Below are 14355 nucleotides of genomic sequence, written 5' to 3' on the forward strand. Positions count from 1 at the left end.
AACTACATGCATTTCTGTAGATATTAAAAATGCTAATATATTTACAAAACATCCTCTTAATACCTTTCTCTCAGATCAGCAGCAGTATGCCAGCAATGAGCAGTCCAAGCTTCCAGACCCTAGCCGAATCCGCTCCAGAGTCCCGGCATGCATGCCAAAGCTTTTCATCCCTTCCACCGTCACCAAGTTCCCTCCAGAAATCACAGTAACACCTCCAACACCCACACTGCTCTCGCCTAAAAACAGCATCTCAGAGGAAACCAAGCAAAGACTGAAGGTGAGCTCTCTAACTCAGAATCAGAATCAGAAAAGCTTTATTGCCAAGTACGTTTTTGGACATACAAGGAATTTGTTTTGGCGTAGTCGGTGCAATACAGTACAAATTAAACAGTATAAACATATCTACAATATAATATAAATATATGTGCACAGTTTTAAGTGAGTGAGAGTAAATATAGAGCAGTATAAGATGCAAGAGCAATACAACAGTGCAGGTGATCATTGTGCAAGTAAAGCAGGAGTCCAAGCTGAGCGTTAACTCTGACTATGAATGCCTGTAAATATGCATAAAGCTCTAAACAGTGCCTCCCGCTGTCTGTTCCCATACAGAATGTTATCTTGTCATCCCAGTCTGCTGCCACGGTCAAAAAAGACACATTGACCCAGCCAGTGCTGGAGGTGCAGGAAACATCCAGTCAGGAGTCGTCTCTGGAGAGTGAGTCGGATGAGGAGGACGATTACATGGACATCTGAGCTGAAACTGAACTCTATTCTCATTCAGCTCCCTTTTTTTAAAACTGTCGATTCCACAGCAGCTTGTGTATGTGTTGATACTTTGTTTTTCGTATGGGATGTGAGAGAACCAACCTTCATTCCAACCAGATGAAATGCAGTTTTCTCAGCAGTTTTGTGGTGGTATGTTGCTGTGGTTGGTAAGAGTGTTGGTGCATGACAGAGATTTTATCCAATAGCATGGCTTACATGTGCCATTAATGCATATCACACATCAGCTTTTCCAGCTCTCTTGCTTTACACTCAATCTGGCAAAAAAACAAAAAAAAACAGACTTTGCCTGAAACAGCTACCAGCGACATGTTTATGCACCCTTAGCATGTTGTGTGTTAATTCTTCTCCGAGCTGCAGCTCATCGCTCGACCTGCGCTCACTTATCCGAGGTACCTCGTTATGGACCGACACTCAGCAGCATGAATTTCTGTCCTCCATACTCCTCTTTTACTCCAGCATGAGATTCTCATCTCAAAGACGGGTCGCATTGCTACATGATGCATTACAATGAATACCAACGTGAAACAAGGACCGCCGGCTGCATTCTGGCTCAATCTGTTGAGCTAATAATCCACAAAGCCTCATAACCTGTAGCAGACTGAAAATGTTTACACTGAACGCTTGGGATGTTTTTCAGTTGGTCCTTAACTTTGTGCTCCTTTTTTGTACTGACTCTGTTTCTTGTATTATTCTATTATTTCCTCTTTTGTGTGCATTTGTAGCTACAAAACACTTCTTGCCAGGATGACATCCTGCCACCAGCACTGATCTGAATGACAGAGAGGCTTTCACTTATTTGGAATTAGCACACACAAAAAAAAAATCTTTTGAATGTTTGGGTTTGTTGGGTCGAGGACTGAGCTGGAGAAAAGTGCACACGCGTGAAGGTGTGAACATTAAGGTGTGGGTTTCCGCAGGAAACACAACGCCGTGGACCTTACCTGATGTCAGACGAACTGTTATGCATGACAATGAGGACTCTCCAATCCTGATGCCTTCCCACTGGACTCATTTAAGGGGAGTTTGTCACATTTCTTGCCTAACTCAGATAAAGACGCACAGAATGTTTTTTACAGATAGTTTTCTACAAAAAGAAAGACTTATGTTTCTTGAAAGCTGTGTGATGTGATCATTTTTAAAGAAAAAGGGCACAAATGGAAATCTATCCCACATAATAAAGAGATAAGATGGCTTTGTATTTTAGTTTGTTATATTGTTTATGTTCGGTGGGCTTTGGGGAATGTACTACAGCTGAAGCACTGGGTGGGTTGAAGTCCTGAGACTGCTTGTCTTGAGCATGTTCTCTGTGTCTGGACTGAATTGATGTCAAACCAAATATATATATTTGAGAAACACATTTGATGTTTGAGTCTTTAAACAAAAACAAACCACTTTTTGTCATTTCATTGTGTTCTTAATACAGAGGCAACTCAAATGAAGATAACATTGACAGGTTCACTTTATTCTATAACTCCATAAAGTGAAACTTGTAGATTTGTTACTTGATGATGGATTTCAAGTGTATTTCTGTTCAGTTCGAAGACTATGGCTCACAGCTTAGGAATAACCGAAATTCAGTTTTTCAGAAAAGTAGAATATTACATAAAGACCAGTAAAGCAGGACTAATAAAGCAAACTGAATCTACTGAAAAAGTATGTCTACTGTACAGCACATGTTCTCAATATTTGATTGTGGCTCCTTTTGCATGAATTACTGCATCAATGCGGTGTAGCATGGAGGTGATCAGCCTTTGGATCAGTTGAGGGATAAGGAAGCCCAGGTTGCTTTGATAGCGGCTTTCAGGTCATCTGAATTGTTGGCTCTGGTGTCTTGAATCTTCCTCTTGACAGTCAGGTCAGACTAGTTTGCTGGCCAGTCGAGCACAATGATGCCGTGGTCAACAAAGCAGGTATTGGTACTTTTGTCATGTACCAAGTAGGTGTGGGCGATATATCGAATACACTCGATGACGTATTTTCCCACGCACAATGGTTAAAATGGCTTTACCGCGCATCGAGTACAAACTAGCATGGCGAGATTAGGCCGTCTGCATCTAATTCACTGTGAGTTTTGTTTCACCCACACGCTATGAACGCATCACTAACCTACCTGGTACACGCAGCAACGAGCATGCGAGAAATTATGGCGACAGCGGGATATCCAGCTGAGCAAGTGGATTGGAGCACTGAAATGGAGTCAGATAAGCTAATTACGATGCGAAACGGCATTGGATCAATAATATGACAGTGGTTTGGATTTCTCAAGGAGGACGTCGAACAAATGGCGGCCATTTGCAAAACATGCCGCAAAACCATCGCTGCAAAAATTGATTTCACCACCTAAAAAGTCACCCACTGCAAAATGAAGACCATTGTAAACTCCGCATGTCGGCGTCTCCCCACACACCAAAGAAAACGTTAAATAGACCAGCTGCGAAGCAGATGACGCTGGCGTCTTCATTTGAGAAAGGTGGAGGAAATCACAGACGTAGTAACAAAAATGTCGCCAAAGACATGGCTCCTGTCATCGTGGTGGAAAAACCCGGATTCAAAAATCTTAAGACACTTCATGCCAAATACAAAATGCCCGGTTGCAATTTAGCGCAGAAAAAGCGTTGCCAGAGTTGTACATTTCAGTAAGAGAAAATATATCCCAGCTGCTAACAAATGTTACCCACTTCTCAACAACTACGGATCTGTGGACGAGCCGCACCTGTGCGCCGTATCTTAGCCTAACTCTACCTTCCATCGACCAGCGCTGCTCCAACACGCGTCATGTGATTGTTCTTCAGGTTTGCAGGCATTGTCTGAACTTGGCAACTTTTTCCATTTTACAACGTTTTGTGGTTCTTTAAAATTCCCACCACGTAAAGAGCGTCGCAAATAATTTTAAGATGTTGCCGTTCCTGGTCACTCGTTTTTGTAGTCAGTCTCTGACTTTTGTTTTTGTCATTTGAGGTCATCACATTTTTTTTTAACAATTGTTTTAGTTCTACAATTTTTACGTAATTTTTATGTTTTATGCATAAAATAACACCTTTTTAATTTCAATTTACTGAGTATGATGGGTTCTTGCTTGGTTTCTTTGTAGGTTGTTGGGATCTTGTTAAAGGTCTAATGTTTACTACAGAAAGAGACATAATGTGGCAGTATTGTTAATTGTGAAAAGCTATGTGCAACTGATTATAGAAAATGGTTAACATTAAACCCTTTTAATGGTTGCAAATAACATTTGTTTTACAAGGTTATTTAAACATATGGTATATGTTGTCTATCCTGATTTAGCCCAAATATATCGAGACAATAGATTTTTCTCATAATGCACAGCCCTACTATCAAGTCCTGCTGGAAAATGAAATTAGCATCTGCCTTAAGGCTCATCAGCAGAAACAAGTATAAAGGGTTCTAAAATGTCCTGGTGGATGGCTGCGTTGACTGTGGACTTCAGACCAACACCAGCAGATGACATGTCACCCCGAATCATCACTGACTGTGGAAACCTCACACTGCACTTTTAGTAATGTGGCTTCTGTGCATCTCAACTCTTCATTCAGACTTTGCGACCTTGATTTCCCATGAAACTTTGGACCACCTAGCAACAGTCCAGTTGTTTTTCTTTTTAGCTCAGGTGGGACGCATCTTAAGTTGTATCTGGTTCAGGAGAGGCTTAATACGAGGAAAGTGACAGCTATAGCCATCTCCTAATACATCCATGTGTGTTGGCTCTTGAAACTCTTGACTCCAGCCACAGTCTGCGCCTTGTGAATGTCCCTCAGACTCTTCCATGGGATTTGCGTCACAGTCATCTCAAGTCTGTAGTTTACCCTGTTTCTTGTGGACCTTTTTTTACCGCACTTTTTCTTTCCACTCAACTTTCCACTAATATGCCTGGATACAGAACATTGTGAACAGCCTGTTTCTTTAGCAATGCCTTTTTGTGGCTTACCTCCTTGTGGTCAGTTAATGGCTCTTTTATATGATTGTGTTGGGCAAAACAGTTCTGGCGTCTATATGGTATTATGAAATATTCAAATTTTCCAAGAAACTGGATGCCATTAGATGCAACCCATAATCATTCAAATTACCAGAAAATACTGATTTCTATGTGGAATGATTCTATGAGTTTCCCTTCTTGATTGGAATTACTGAAATACATGAACTCTTCCCTCTTGTTTGCCATGTCATAGCTGGAGTAACACCCTCACATGGAGTAAGTTAGACTCTCAAACCCGTCTCTGCAGAATGTTTTAAGGATGCTGGTAGAGAGTGATGTTTGCTTCAGTTTTCTCAAAGTGCGGTCTCGATTTCCCAGTGGTGTTCTGCAACCAGATGAGGTTATCAGAGCCCTGTTCTCCATTGAATTCAACAAGAATAATCATTCAATGCTCAGATTTATCAACTGAATTAAGGGGTCGCAAGTGTTGTGAGTGAATGTCTTAAAGATTGGTACACTGACAAGAGTCTTTAATAGAAATAGTTGGTCATTAACTTTATAAATTCATCTATATGGAACGTTGTAAATGAAACAATTTCATTTTTAAATAGGAATTTGTTTTCTTTTTCATTTTTATTTGCAATAGCAGACTAGTTTTTCCTGCGAAAATCTAAATTTACGTCAGAGATGCACTCGATTGCCAAAAGTATTAGCTCGTCTACTTTCACACTCCTATGAACTTCAACAAAATCCCATTCTTAATCCATAGGGTTTATTGTGATGTCAGTTAACGCTCCGCAGCTATAAAAGCCTCAACACTTGTTGAGTGTGTTCATGGGAATTATTGTCCGTTCTTCCATTTGTCCTTGTCTTTATGGACCTTCATTTGTGTACTGTTGCGCAAATCATGTTGGAGCAGGAAGGTACCGACTATTCAACATTTGAAATACTTATCAAACCACATGAAATGGAATCTTCTTTGGGATCCCTGTTGAGCAGCTGGCAGACCTTCCTGCTGACAATGTCGAGCTGGTGCTCAAAGGGCTCATACACGGTGGTGTGAAGTCTCTGACACGAGGGAAGTCATTAGTCTTCATTAGTAACTTCCAGGAGTTTGTTATGAAGTGCTGTGAAGTTGTCATTTGTTCCCTTTGCCAGGAAAACTAGATGTGAGGTTTATTTTGTTACATGGAGGGCCAAATGTGCCCCCCATGGTTTGTGCATTTGAGGTCATGGTCACTTTGGATTATGAAGATGAGATGAAAAAATTATTTTTATTCTTATTGTTTTACTTTATTACAACTGTTGAAACAAACACGTCTTTCTATGAGAGAATGTACACTTCTTCCCATTTTTAAGACTTAGGGACTCCAGCAAACCACATAGAGAACCGTTATTCACAAATGGACAAAACATGGAACGGGGCGAACTTTCCTAAGAGTGGCCGGCCTGCTGAAATAACTCCAAGAGTGCATCAATAACTCCTTAAGGAGTGGAGGAAAGAACCCAGAACAGCATCTAATCTCCTAGCTCGATTTAGCCCAGCTCCACTCCACACATCCTGTTTTGCGAAGGTTTCCATTACTGATTTTTCTGGCCCAAAATCTGCTTTGTTTTGGACCAACTCAGTAGCAGGTACGATCGGGGCTGATTAAGGAATGCATGTGACCTGCTGTTCAGAGATTGGCCATGGACGTGGTCAGGTGTATGAGTACTGCAGGCTTCACTTAGCTTAGTTAAAGTCGGTGATCATGACTGAACAATTAGAAAGTAACCGGGCAAAAAGTAACCACATGGAAGAGCTCCAATGCAAAGCCCACTGCTAACCCAGAAGAACAAAAGGTTCGGTTTTACATTTGGCAAAATAATATCTTGATGGTCCCCAAGACTGTTTGGAAAAACATTCTGAGAACTGATTAGACAAAAGTGGATCTTTTTGTAAGGTGTGCCTCCTGTTACATTTGACAAACAACAAAAAATCCTGAAGGAGAATGTCGGGCCACCAGCTTGCGACCTTATGATCAAGTGCACCCGAGTTACGCTGAAGGACAATGATCCAAAGCACATCAGCAAGTCCACTTCTAAAAGGCTCAAAAAGAAAAGGTAACTCATAGGTTTTGAAGTGGCTTAGTCAAAGTCCAGACTTCAGATTAAGAGGTTGTGGCATTACCTTAAACAGGCCGTTCTAAACCCTACAATGTGGCTGAATTATTCTCTCCACACTGATGTAAGAGAATTATGCCAGTTATCGCAACTGTGGGACATCCAGTTATTAGATGTAGCATTGTTGATTTTCCAAACAGATCCAGGTAGTTGTGACAGCCTTTTCTCCTTCTTAAATGAAAAAAAACAGAAGAAATCTGTGAGGGGGCAAATATTTTTTTACATCGCTGTATGTAATGAATGTGATGAAATAATTTTTGGATAAGTAATGCACAATTATTACGTTAAAAAAATTATTGTTTGCATTTATAGCTCCACTTTCTCTACAGTAAGAAAAGCGTCTCTTTCCGCATCAAAAGGACGCCCTGCAGGGCTAATGTGAGCGAAAGGTGTGAGATTTCTCATCATTCCACTCCAGGGGCTCTTTATTGACCTGCTGCAGAGCCGTCTGATCCCCGGGTCCTGGCTGTATATTGGCAGCTGTTAACTTAAAGAGCACATGGAGATCTCTGTGCAGTCAAGGCAAATGGCTTGAAGGTTGACAGTGGGAAGGTGCAGCACCCGTGTCACATAGGTGAACTAGAATATACCTAGGAAGGAAAGCCTCTAAGGGATCAGACTTGAGATTTGTTTTTTTCTTTTAAAATGGTTGACTCTCACCTGCAAACATCCACTGGAGTTTCTTTGAGGTTTAAATTACATAAAGCATTGCAGCCTCCATTGGCCTTTTCCAGGCAGCCACACTGATTTGTCACTCTGTCTACATCTTCCCTGCAGGCTGGATGTTACATAAAGCAGCACCCTGTCCTTGCTTTTAGACCTCTGGCCTTTTACCAGTCACACCTGTCGCCTTTAGACCCTTTATGTAAAAAGGTTGACACTGATGCTGCTGAAACGTACACTTCTGGGCTCCGACGCTCTCTGCTGCAAATGACCTGAAAAGACCTGATCTCTTTAATTTCCAAGCGTTCACCTACCTCTATGAGCAGCTAAAATACCCCCAGCGACCTCTACGACCCATGAGGCTGTTACAGGAGATACTCACGCAGGCCCAGAAAAGCTGAGGAGAGCGACACTGAACCTCTGATTAATAACTCCCCGACAACAACTGGTTTTACATAAACACAATTAGAAACACATCCTCAAAGCCAATGTTGCTAACTTTCAGTGAAAGGAGGAGCGCTGGGAGACATCAGTGCGGTTAAATGACCACCTCACATCTTTAAGTGCATCTTTACTACTTCAATATTATCTTTTTTATTTGACATTGATCTCTGCCCAGAGCTTGTTAATATATTCACAGGGGGAACATCTTGCACACTTTGTGGACATTTACAGTGCCTTGCAAATGTACTCAAACCCCCTTTTCTATGCCACAACCACAAAGTACAATATACTTTTGGGGAATTTTATGTGATGGACAAACACAAAATAGTCCATAACTGAAGTGGAAAGAATAATGCATGGTTTTTAAATTTCTTTAGAAAAACTATCTGTCCCCTCACAGTCGACTCTTTCTAGAACTACGTAACGCTTAAATTACAGCTTCATTTAGGGCAGGTCTCTACCAGCTTCACCCATGTAGAGTTTTTGCTCATTCTTCTATGCAAAATAGTTTCAGCTCAATCAGATTTGATGCAAAGCACCTGTGAGCATCAATTTTCTAGTCATGAATATGTTTTGATCTGAACCATTTAATTGTAGCTCTGGCTTTATGGTTGGTCATGGTTATTGAGAGTTGTTGTCCAGCCTCAGTGTTAAGTCTTTTGCAGCCTCTAACAGGTTTTCTTTCAGGGTTGCCCTGCTTTTAACCTCATCCATCTTCCCATATAGCACGAACAGCTTTCCTGTCTCTGCTGATGAAAGCATACCCACTGCATGGTGCTCCCACCACCATGTTTTACAGCAAGAATGCTGTGTTTAGGGTGGCAGTTTCCTGCCATACATAGAGTTTTCAATGTAGGCCAAAGTTTTTCAGTTTTGGTCTCATTTAACCAGAGCACCTTCTTCCACAGGTTTGCTAACTGCAAACTGCAAAGGTTTCTTTCAACAAATGAACAATCTTGCCACTCTTCTATAAAGGCAACATTTGTGGAGTGCACAACTAGTAGTCACAGTTGTTTCTTTATCCCCGACCTGTGTTGTGTGCCCATTGGTCTCCATGATGCTTACTGATGTTCTCCAACGAGGCCTTCACAGTACAACTGAATTTATACTGAAATTAACTTTATTACTAATTAATTTAACCTCTGAAGGAAACTGATTGCACTGAACTTAATTTAGGGGTACCACAATAAAGGGGGTTGAACACATATGCACATAACACTTTAGATTTTCATTTGTAAAACATTTTGAAAGCCATGAATTCACACGCTTTATAATTATGCCCTACGTAGTGTTTACCTATCACATAAAATCCCTATAAAATACATTGGTGACAAAATGCACAAAAGTTCTTGAGGTATCAGTACTTTTGCCAGCCACTGCAACCAGCTGCCTCTCTACTTTTAAACATGGTGCCTTTAGTTAGTTATTTGTACAGTAAGAGAAAAAAGCACTCCGTGATGCTGGGGTGTAAAAAGCTGTGCTTACAGAGGGCATTGTATGCAGCACAGGCACGAGAACCCAAGAGTGAACCTACGAGATGGTTTGTGTTTCTGTGCCTGAGAGAAGCTGAATTCAATTCAAGCAAAAAAGGAAATTGTCATTTTTCCTCCTTCTATGCTAATGCCTGTAACGCAAAGCGGTTGTTTCGCCTGCAGTGACGCAGTATGATCAACTGTGACACCTGTGGGTTGGACCAGGAAGTGTATATCAAGGAGGACAGCTGGGTATACTCTCCAACCCCTCCTGGCTCCATCATTCATGCCTGACTTTGAGCTTGTGCTGCTAACTGGTTGTTAATTGCCCACCCATACACTGGGCTTTCTCTTCATACAGAAACTTGCTTCTTCAAGGGAAACCATCTTAATGAGATTATCTGTCAGAGCATGGGCTTGTCTAGACAACCCAATACACAACCAGCAGCATCGCCTCTTCCCAGTAGTCCTAGATGGCTTCTGAAGATGCCCCAGGTAAAACTTACCTACAGGAAGATTGCATGGTATCACCACACCATTATGGGTTTACACAGAGTTTCCCTACCCTCTCTGTAATTTGGTGGAGAAAGCCAGAAGTAAGGAAGTGTAAGGGCGATTTTTATGTAATGGGACATTTTGTCCACTTTCAGTTCAGTATATTTCCTGTATGAGTGTGTGTATTACATTTCTCCCCAGATTTTTTTAATTCGTTTTGAGAAAACAGTGCATAAGTTCAGTGCATCCCATTTGACAAGTCTTTCCACTCCATTTCTCTTAATTGTGTCAAATGACTTGCACTGAGTGTTTACCACATTGCACAAAAACACTAAGTGGCATGTCTCTGATCGGTTATGTACGTGTCAATGATATCTACACAGCTTCTGGAGCTGCAGCAGGGAAGTCCGTCCATATTTGTTTTAAAGTCTCTTAGCAGTTAATAAAGGCGCATTTCCTCCTTCCCCTTTCCTGTGGGGACGGTATCAGGGCTCTGTTAAATCTCTTTGATTTCCAGCACCCCTCCAATCACAGCGGGACCCTGACTCATCATTGTGTCACTTCAAAGCCTGGGAACAGCCCTCCTGGCTCCACCTACCTAAGGGTTCCTCTTAAAAGTAATGGTCACCCTCTCCTGCAGCATCCATCTGATGCTACATGACTGAGCTGTTTGGACCAATCTAAACTGCTGGATTTGTCTTCAACACATGAGACAGGGGGACCAGGGGCAGAGCGGGGGCAACATTTTTGGATTTAGCTAACATTTGGATTGAATGTGATCCTTTCATGCATAAAAATCTCAAACTGTTCTTGTCCTGCCATTGAAACTGGAAATGCAGTCCATCAGGGGTGAGTGCCCGACAGCTTTTACAGAATTTTACAGCAGAATTTAAAGCATTTTCCTCAGTTCATCCCGAATCAGAAACTCAATCCCTTTTGGTGTTGAATGTCTATAGTAAGTCTTACTTTGTTCCAGAGCTGAAGTCTAACTTCAGCGGTCCACCTCCTGCCTCCATGGCTGCCTGCCCTGATGCCTATCTCCAGGGAAGCATCAGGATGACTCTGGAAGACACTGACCTCTGGAAGACTTTCAATGAAATTGGAACAGAGATGATAATCACCAAACCTGGCAGGTGAGGCAGGAAGACAAATAGTATATTTACATTAAATATCTGGAAAGATGTTCCTGTACCTCACTTGTATCTTACCTTCTGTCTTTCAGGAGGATGTTCCCACACTGTAAAGTGAGTTTGTCTGGTCTCCTCCAATGTGCCAAGTACATCTTTCTGGTAGACATGGTTCCTGAGGATGGTTTCAGGTATAAGGTAAGGCCTATAAATTAGAACTCTGTGTTATCTTGACTTGTAGCATCTTTGGCAGTTGTCCTTATTGTTAGCAGTTACCCCGTTTATCACCCCCTCCCCTGACGTTGCACATCAAAGACTGCTAGCTCTTCCTGTTTTTCTATCCCCTGCTGGGAGTTCACTATACCACCCCCTACCTCTGTGGGTGGTATCCCCCAGCAGTCACTCTCCAATCTTTTGTGGGAAGCTAGGGAAGATGAAGTTGCTTCTGTAAATCACCTTTTCTCTAAGGCTGATTGACTTACGATATGTCTCCTCCCCTTCAGTGGAATAAAGAGAAATGGGAAGTGGCAGGAAAAGCGGAGCCTCAGCCTCCCTGCAGGACCTACCTCCACCCAGACTCTCCAGCCCTGGGGAGCCACTGGATGAAGCAGAGCATCTCGTTCCTCAAGCTCAAGCTCACCAACAATACACTTGATCAGCACGGGCATGTAAGTCTGAATATTCGAGAAACTTTTCAACTGATGTTAAGTTTAAACAGACCTCTGTCTTGCCTGCAGATCATTTTACACTCAATGCATCGCTACCACCCGCGTTTCCACATCGTCCAAGCAGATGATCTGTTCAGTGTCCGCTGGAGTGTGTTCCAGACTTTCACCTTCCCAGAGACGACCTTCACTGCAGTCACTGCCTACCAGAACACCAAGGTAAGTTAGTTAAAAACCCAAATTATCTTCTAATGAGGCCATTGGATGTTACTGAGGTTTAAACTGAATTCTGTCTGGGCAGATCACAAAGCTGAAGATTGATCACAACCCGTTTGCAAAGGGTTTCAGGGATGAGGGCACTAATAAAAAAAGGTGGGTCTCAATGGGTAACAGCCACAGTTACTACTCTGTCGTATATTGCTTGAGAAGTGCAGCTTTTAAACTTGTTCTAATAAAGCTGATGCTCCTCTGCAGGCATGCAAACAAAAACCCTGCATGCCCGGAAAAAAGAGCCAAGATACCAGACGCGTTGAATGACTCCAAGGACAGCAGTTCACCAGGTACCTCTTCAGTCCTCTTTCCGTTTAGGTAATTTCTTGCCGTCTTGTATTTTTTAAAGTCATCCATTTATTTGTGTCTTTTCAGGCTTTTGCCAGTCATCATACGAGGGTTGCGAAGGAGAAGAAGGGTACTTGGCCAAAAGGAAAGATGGGGTTGCTGTAAAGAAAGAGCAGTACTCTCCCTGGGGTGCTGAGAGACAGCAGGGTGTGAGGACTGACTCTCCTGCTGGGGCAGACACAAGAGATATCTACAGCACAGAGCAGCTTGTTCCCGCTCCTGCTTCCTACCAGCTGTACAGGTGAATACAAATAGTAAAATGCAACAAATAGTAAAATGATGTGCTGATGAACAGAGAATTGCACTCTGCAGGGCCCACGAGTATGGAAAGTCTCCATCCCCCTCCTCCAGCATCGGCAGCAGCATCAGCGGATCTGGACGAAGGAGCTTTGAGTCCAGGGTTCCTGAAATTGCCTCAGTCCCTGATCATGACTTGTCAAAGCCTGGCCCATCCAATTGTGGCCCCCAGCATCTTGCTGGCCCACAGGACTACAGGGCCATGGCCCAGGCTGGCAAGTCGGGAGTCATAAGCCACCACATTTACAACCCCTACAGCACGGAGCAGCCGCTGGGCCAGTGGAGCGGTCCTGGATCTGCCCAGTATGCCCCTCCCCACCCTCTGACCGCCGACTACACCACACAAGCTGTGCACCACAGCTATCACCATGGCAACGTGGGCGAGTGGAGCCAGTATCCGCTGTTCTCTTACTCCTGCTGGTGAGGAGTTTACCAAATCTGCTGTGCCTGCTGGCTGACGCACGGCTCACAGATCTGAGAACGCATGCCCAAACAATGACGAGGGCCTGACACTTACGACAACAGGGAGGTTCGGGAAGGAGAAAAGATGTGGCACAGGTGGCCTCAATGTTCTGCTCAGAACAGAAAAAAGCAGAAACCCTCCAAACCTTGAAGAACAAATGTCCACTCAGCCCTGCAGGGTGTCTATTTATTTTAGATTTTGTTTAATCTCCAGTGTAAATATTATTTTTGTACAGAAAATGAGAATTAAACCAAAGTGTGCAAATTATGTGTCTATGCCTTGTAATGTGAAGTAAAAATAAAATACTTATGTGATATAATATATTGTTTTGCGTTTGATGTTTTTTTCAGATTTTCTTATAATACTAATCAAACAAGAACAGACACCATCGAAATTTATATTATTTAGATGTTGGTTATTCTGATGTACTAAATTGTTCAACTTCACTTTAAAGGTTTATATCTATTTGCATGACATGTGTACAGACTTCAATAAATTATTGATCAAAGTTTTAGATATTCTGTCTGTGGATTTAGGCTTTGATCCAGTTAAAGTTTTGCCCTGCAGCAAGTTTACTAAAAAAACCAAGTGTGGGCGCAGCGCTGATGGTGTAGGGGCGAAAGCGCACAACCCTGTGCAGAGGCTATAGTCCTCGAAGCGGCTGTCCCGGGTTCGAGTCCCGGACCTGGTGACATTTGCCAAATGTCTCCCCCTCTTTCCTGTCTGCCTACTGTCAAAAAGAAAAATACAAGGCCACTAATGCTGAAAACATATCTAAAAAAAACCAAAAAAACCAAGTGTGTTGCTCAGTCATAGCCGTTGGTGCTGCTTGTTTGTGTTTCCACTAATGGGGACTGTTCTGAGTTTCTGTACGAACCCAGCATGCATGATAGACGCCATATTAGTGCGACTCTGGCTCACCTGCTGAGGTTTACCCACTGCCACATAAAGCATTGCATGACCCTCATTCTCCATGTCAATGAGCCTTAAAAAGCATGAAAATGGGTGCTGTTGGCTCGTTTTCACTGCTAAAAAACACAGCCAGGGCCCATCGCCTTCATCCTGAGTGGATATGAGCCCCTAATGACTGCTGTAAAATACAGCAGGAGGGTGGGTGTGGGAGCAATCTAGTGTAATGTGGGTTTTACTCATTGCTTTTCATTACTGTTGGTCCTATGTGTAGCTTCCTTATCTACTCCTTTTAGGTGGATAAAATCAGACCTTTAAC

At 42.6% G+C, this 14355-nt stretch overlaps 2 protein-coding genes and 1 long non-coding RNA gene across 9 annotated transcripts in view; 2 read left to right on the top strand and 1 right to left on the bottom strand.

Moving 5' to 3' along the window:
* cabin1 (calcineurin binding protein 1) overlaps nt 1–2143 on the top strand; it is a 65930-nt gene extending 63787 nt beyond the window's left edge. For all 6 annotated transcript variants that reach the window (XM_047381237.1, XM_047381239.1, XM_047381240.1 and 3 more), the window contains 2 exons: nt 75–277; nt 610–2143. In XM_047381237.1, coding sequence (XP_047237193.1) covers nt 75–277; nt 610–753 — 347 coding nt within the window. In that variant the 3' untranslated portion in view covers nt 754–2143. The remainder of the gene's footprint in view (nt 1–74; nt 278–609) is intronic.
* The window catches only part of LOC124877762, a 33553-nt gene extending 22264 nt beyond the window's left edge, over nt 1–11289 (bottom strand). The window contains exons 1-2 of the long non-coding RNA XR_007040598.1: nt 11166–11289; nt 10924–11083 (exon numbers count right to left, since the gene is read on the bottom strand). This is a non-coding gene — a long non-coding RNA (uncharacterized LOC124877762). The remainder of the gene's footprint in view (nt 1–10923; nt 11084–11165) is intronic.
* On the top strand, nt 2294–13448 carry tbx16 (T-box transcription factor 16). Of its 2 annotated transcripts, XM_047381247.1 has the most exons (10): nt 2294–3578; nt 10797–10806; nt 10934–11090; nt 11180–11282; nt 11588–11752; nt 11822–11968; nt 12051–12121; nt 12224–12309; nt 12395–12608; nt 12680–13448. In XM_047381247.1, exons 3-10 carry the CDS (start codon nt 10972–10974, stop codon nt 13086–13088), a joined length of 1314 nt encoding a protein of 437 aa, XP_047237203.1. In that variant the 5' UTR covers nt 2294–3578; nt 10797–10806; nt 10934–10971; the 3' UTR covers nt 13089–13448. The 2 variants fall into 2 exon arrangements, with proteins under 2 accessions (XP_047237203.1, XP_047237202.1); XM_047381246.1 differs by having other exon boundaries at nt 2294–10806.
* Nucleotides 13449–14355: the final 907 nt, after the last annotated feature.

This window comes from Girardinichthys multiradiatus, chromosome 12, assembly GCF_021462225.1.
Source record: "Girardinichthys multiradiatus isolate DD_20200921_A chromosome 12, DD_fGirMul_XY1, whole genome shotgun sequence".
Lineage (NCBI taxonomy): Eukaryota > Metazoa > Chordata > Actinopteri > Cyprinodontiformes > Goodeidae > Girardinichthys > Girardinichthys multiradiatus.

Excerpts from the sequence above, each read along its gene's own strand:
- tbx16 (XM_047381246.1), top strand. Across the intron at positions 11,283-11,587 it reads AGGATGGTTTCAGGTATAAG|TGGAATAAAGAGAAATGGGA; the intron begins GTAAGGCCTATA and ends CCTCCCCTTCAG. Across the intron at positions 12,122-12,223 it reads GAGGGCACTAATAAAAAAAG|GCATGCAAACAAAAACCCTG; the intron begins GTGGGTCTCAAT and ends GCTCCTCTGCAG.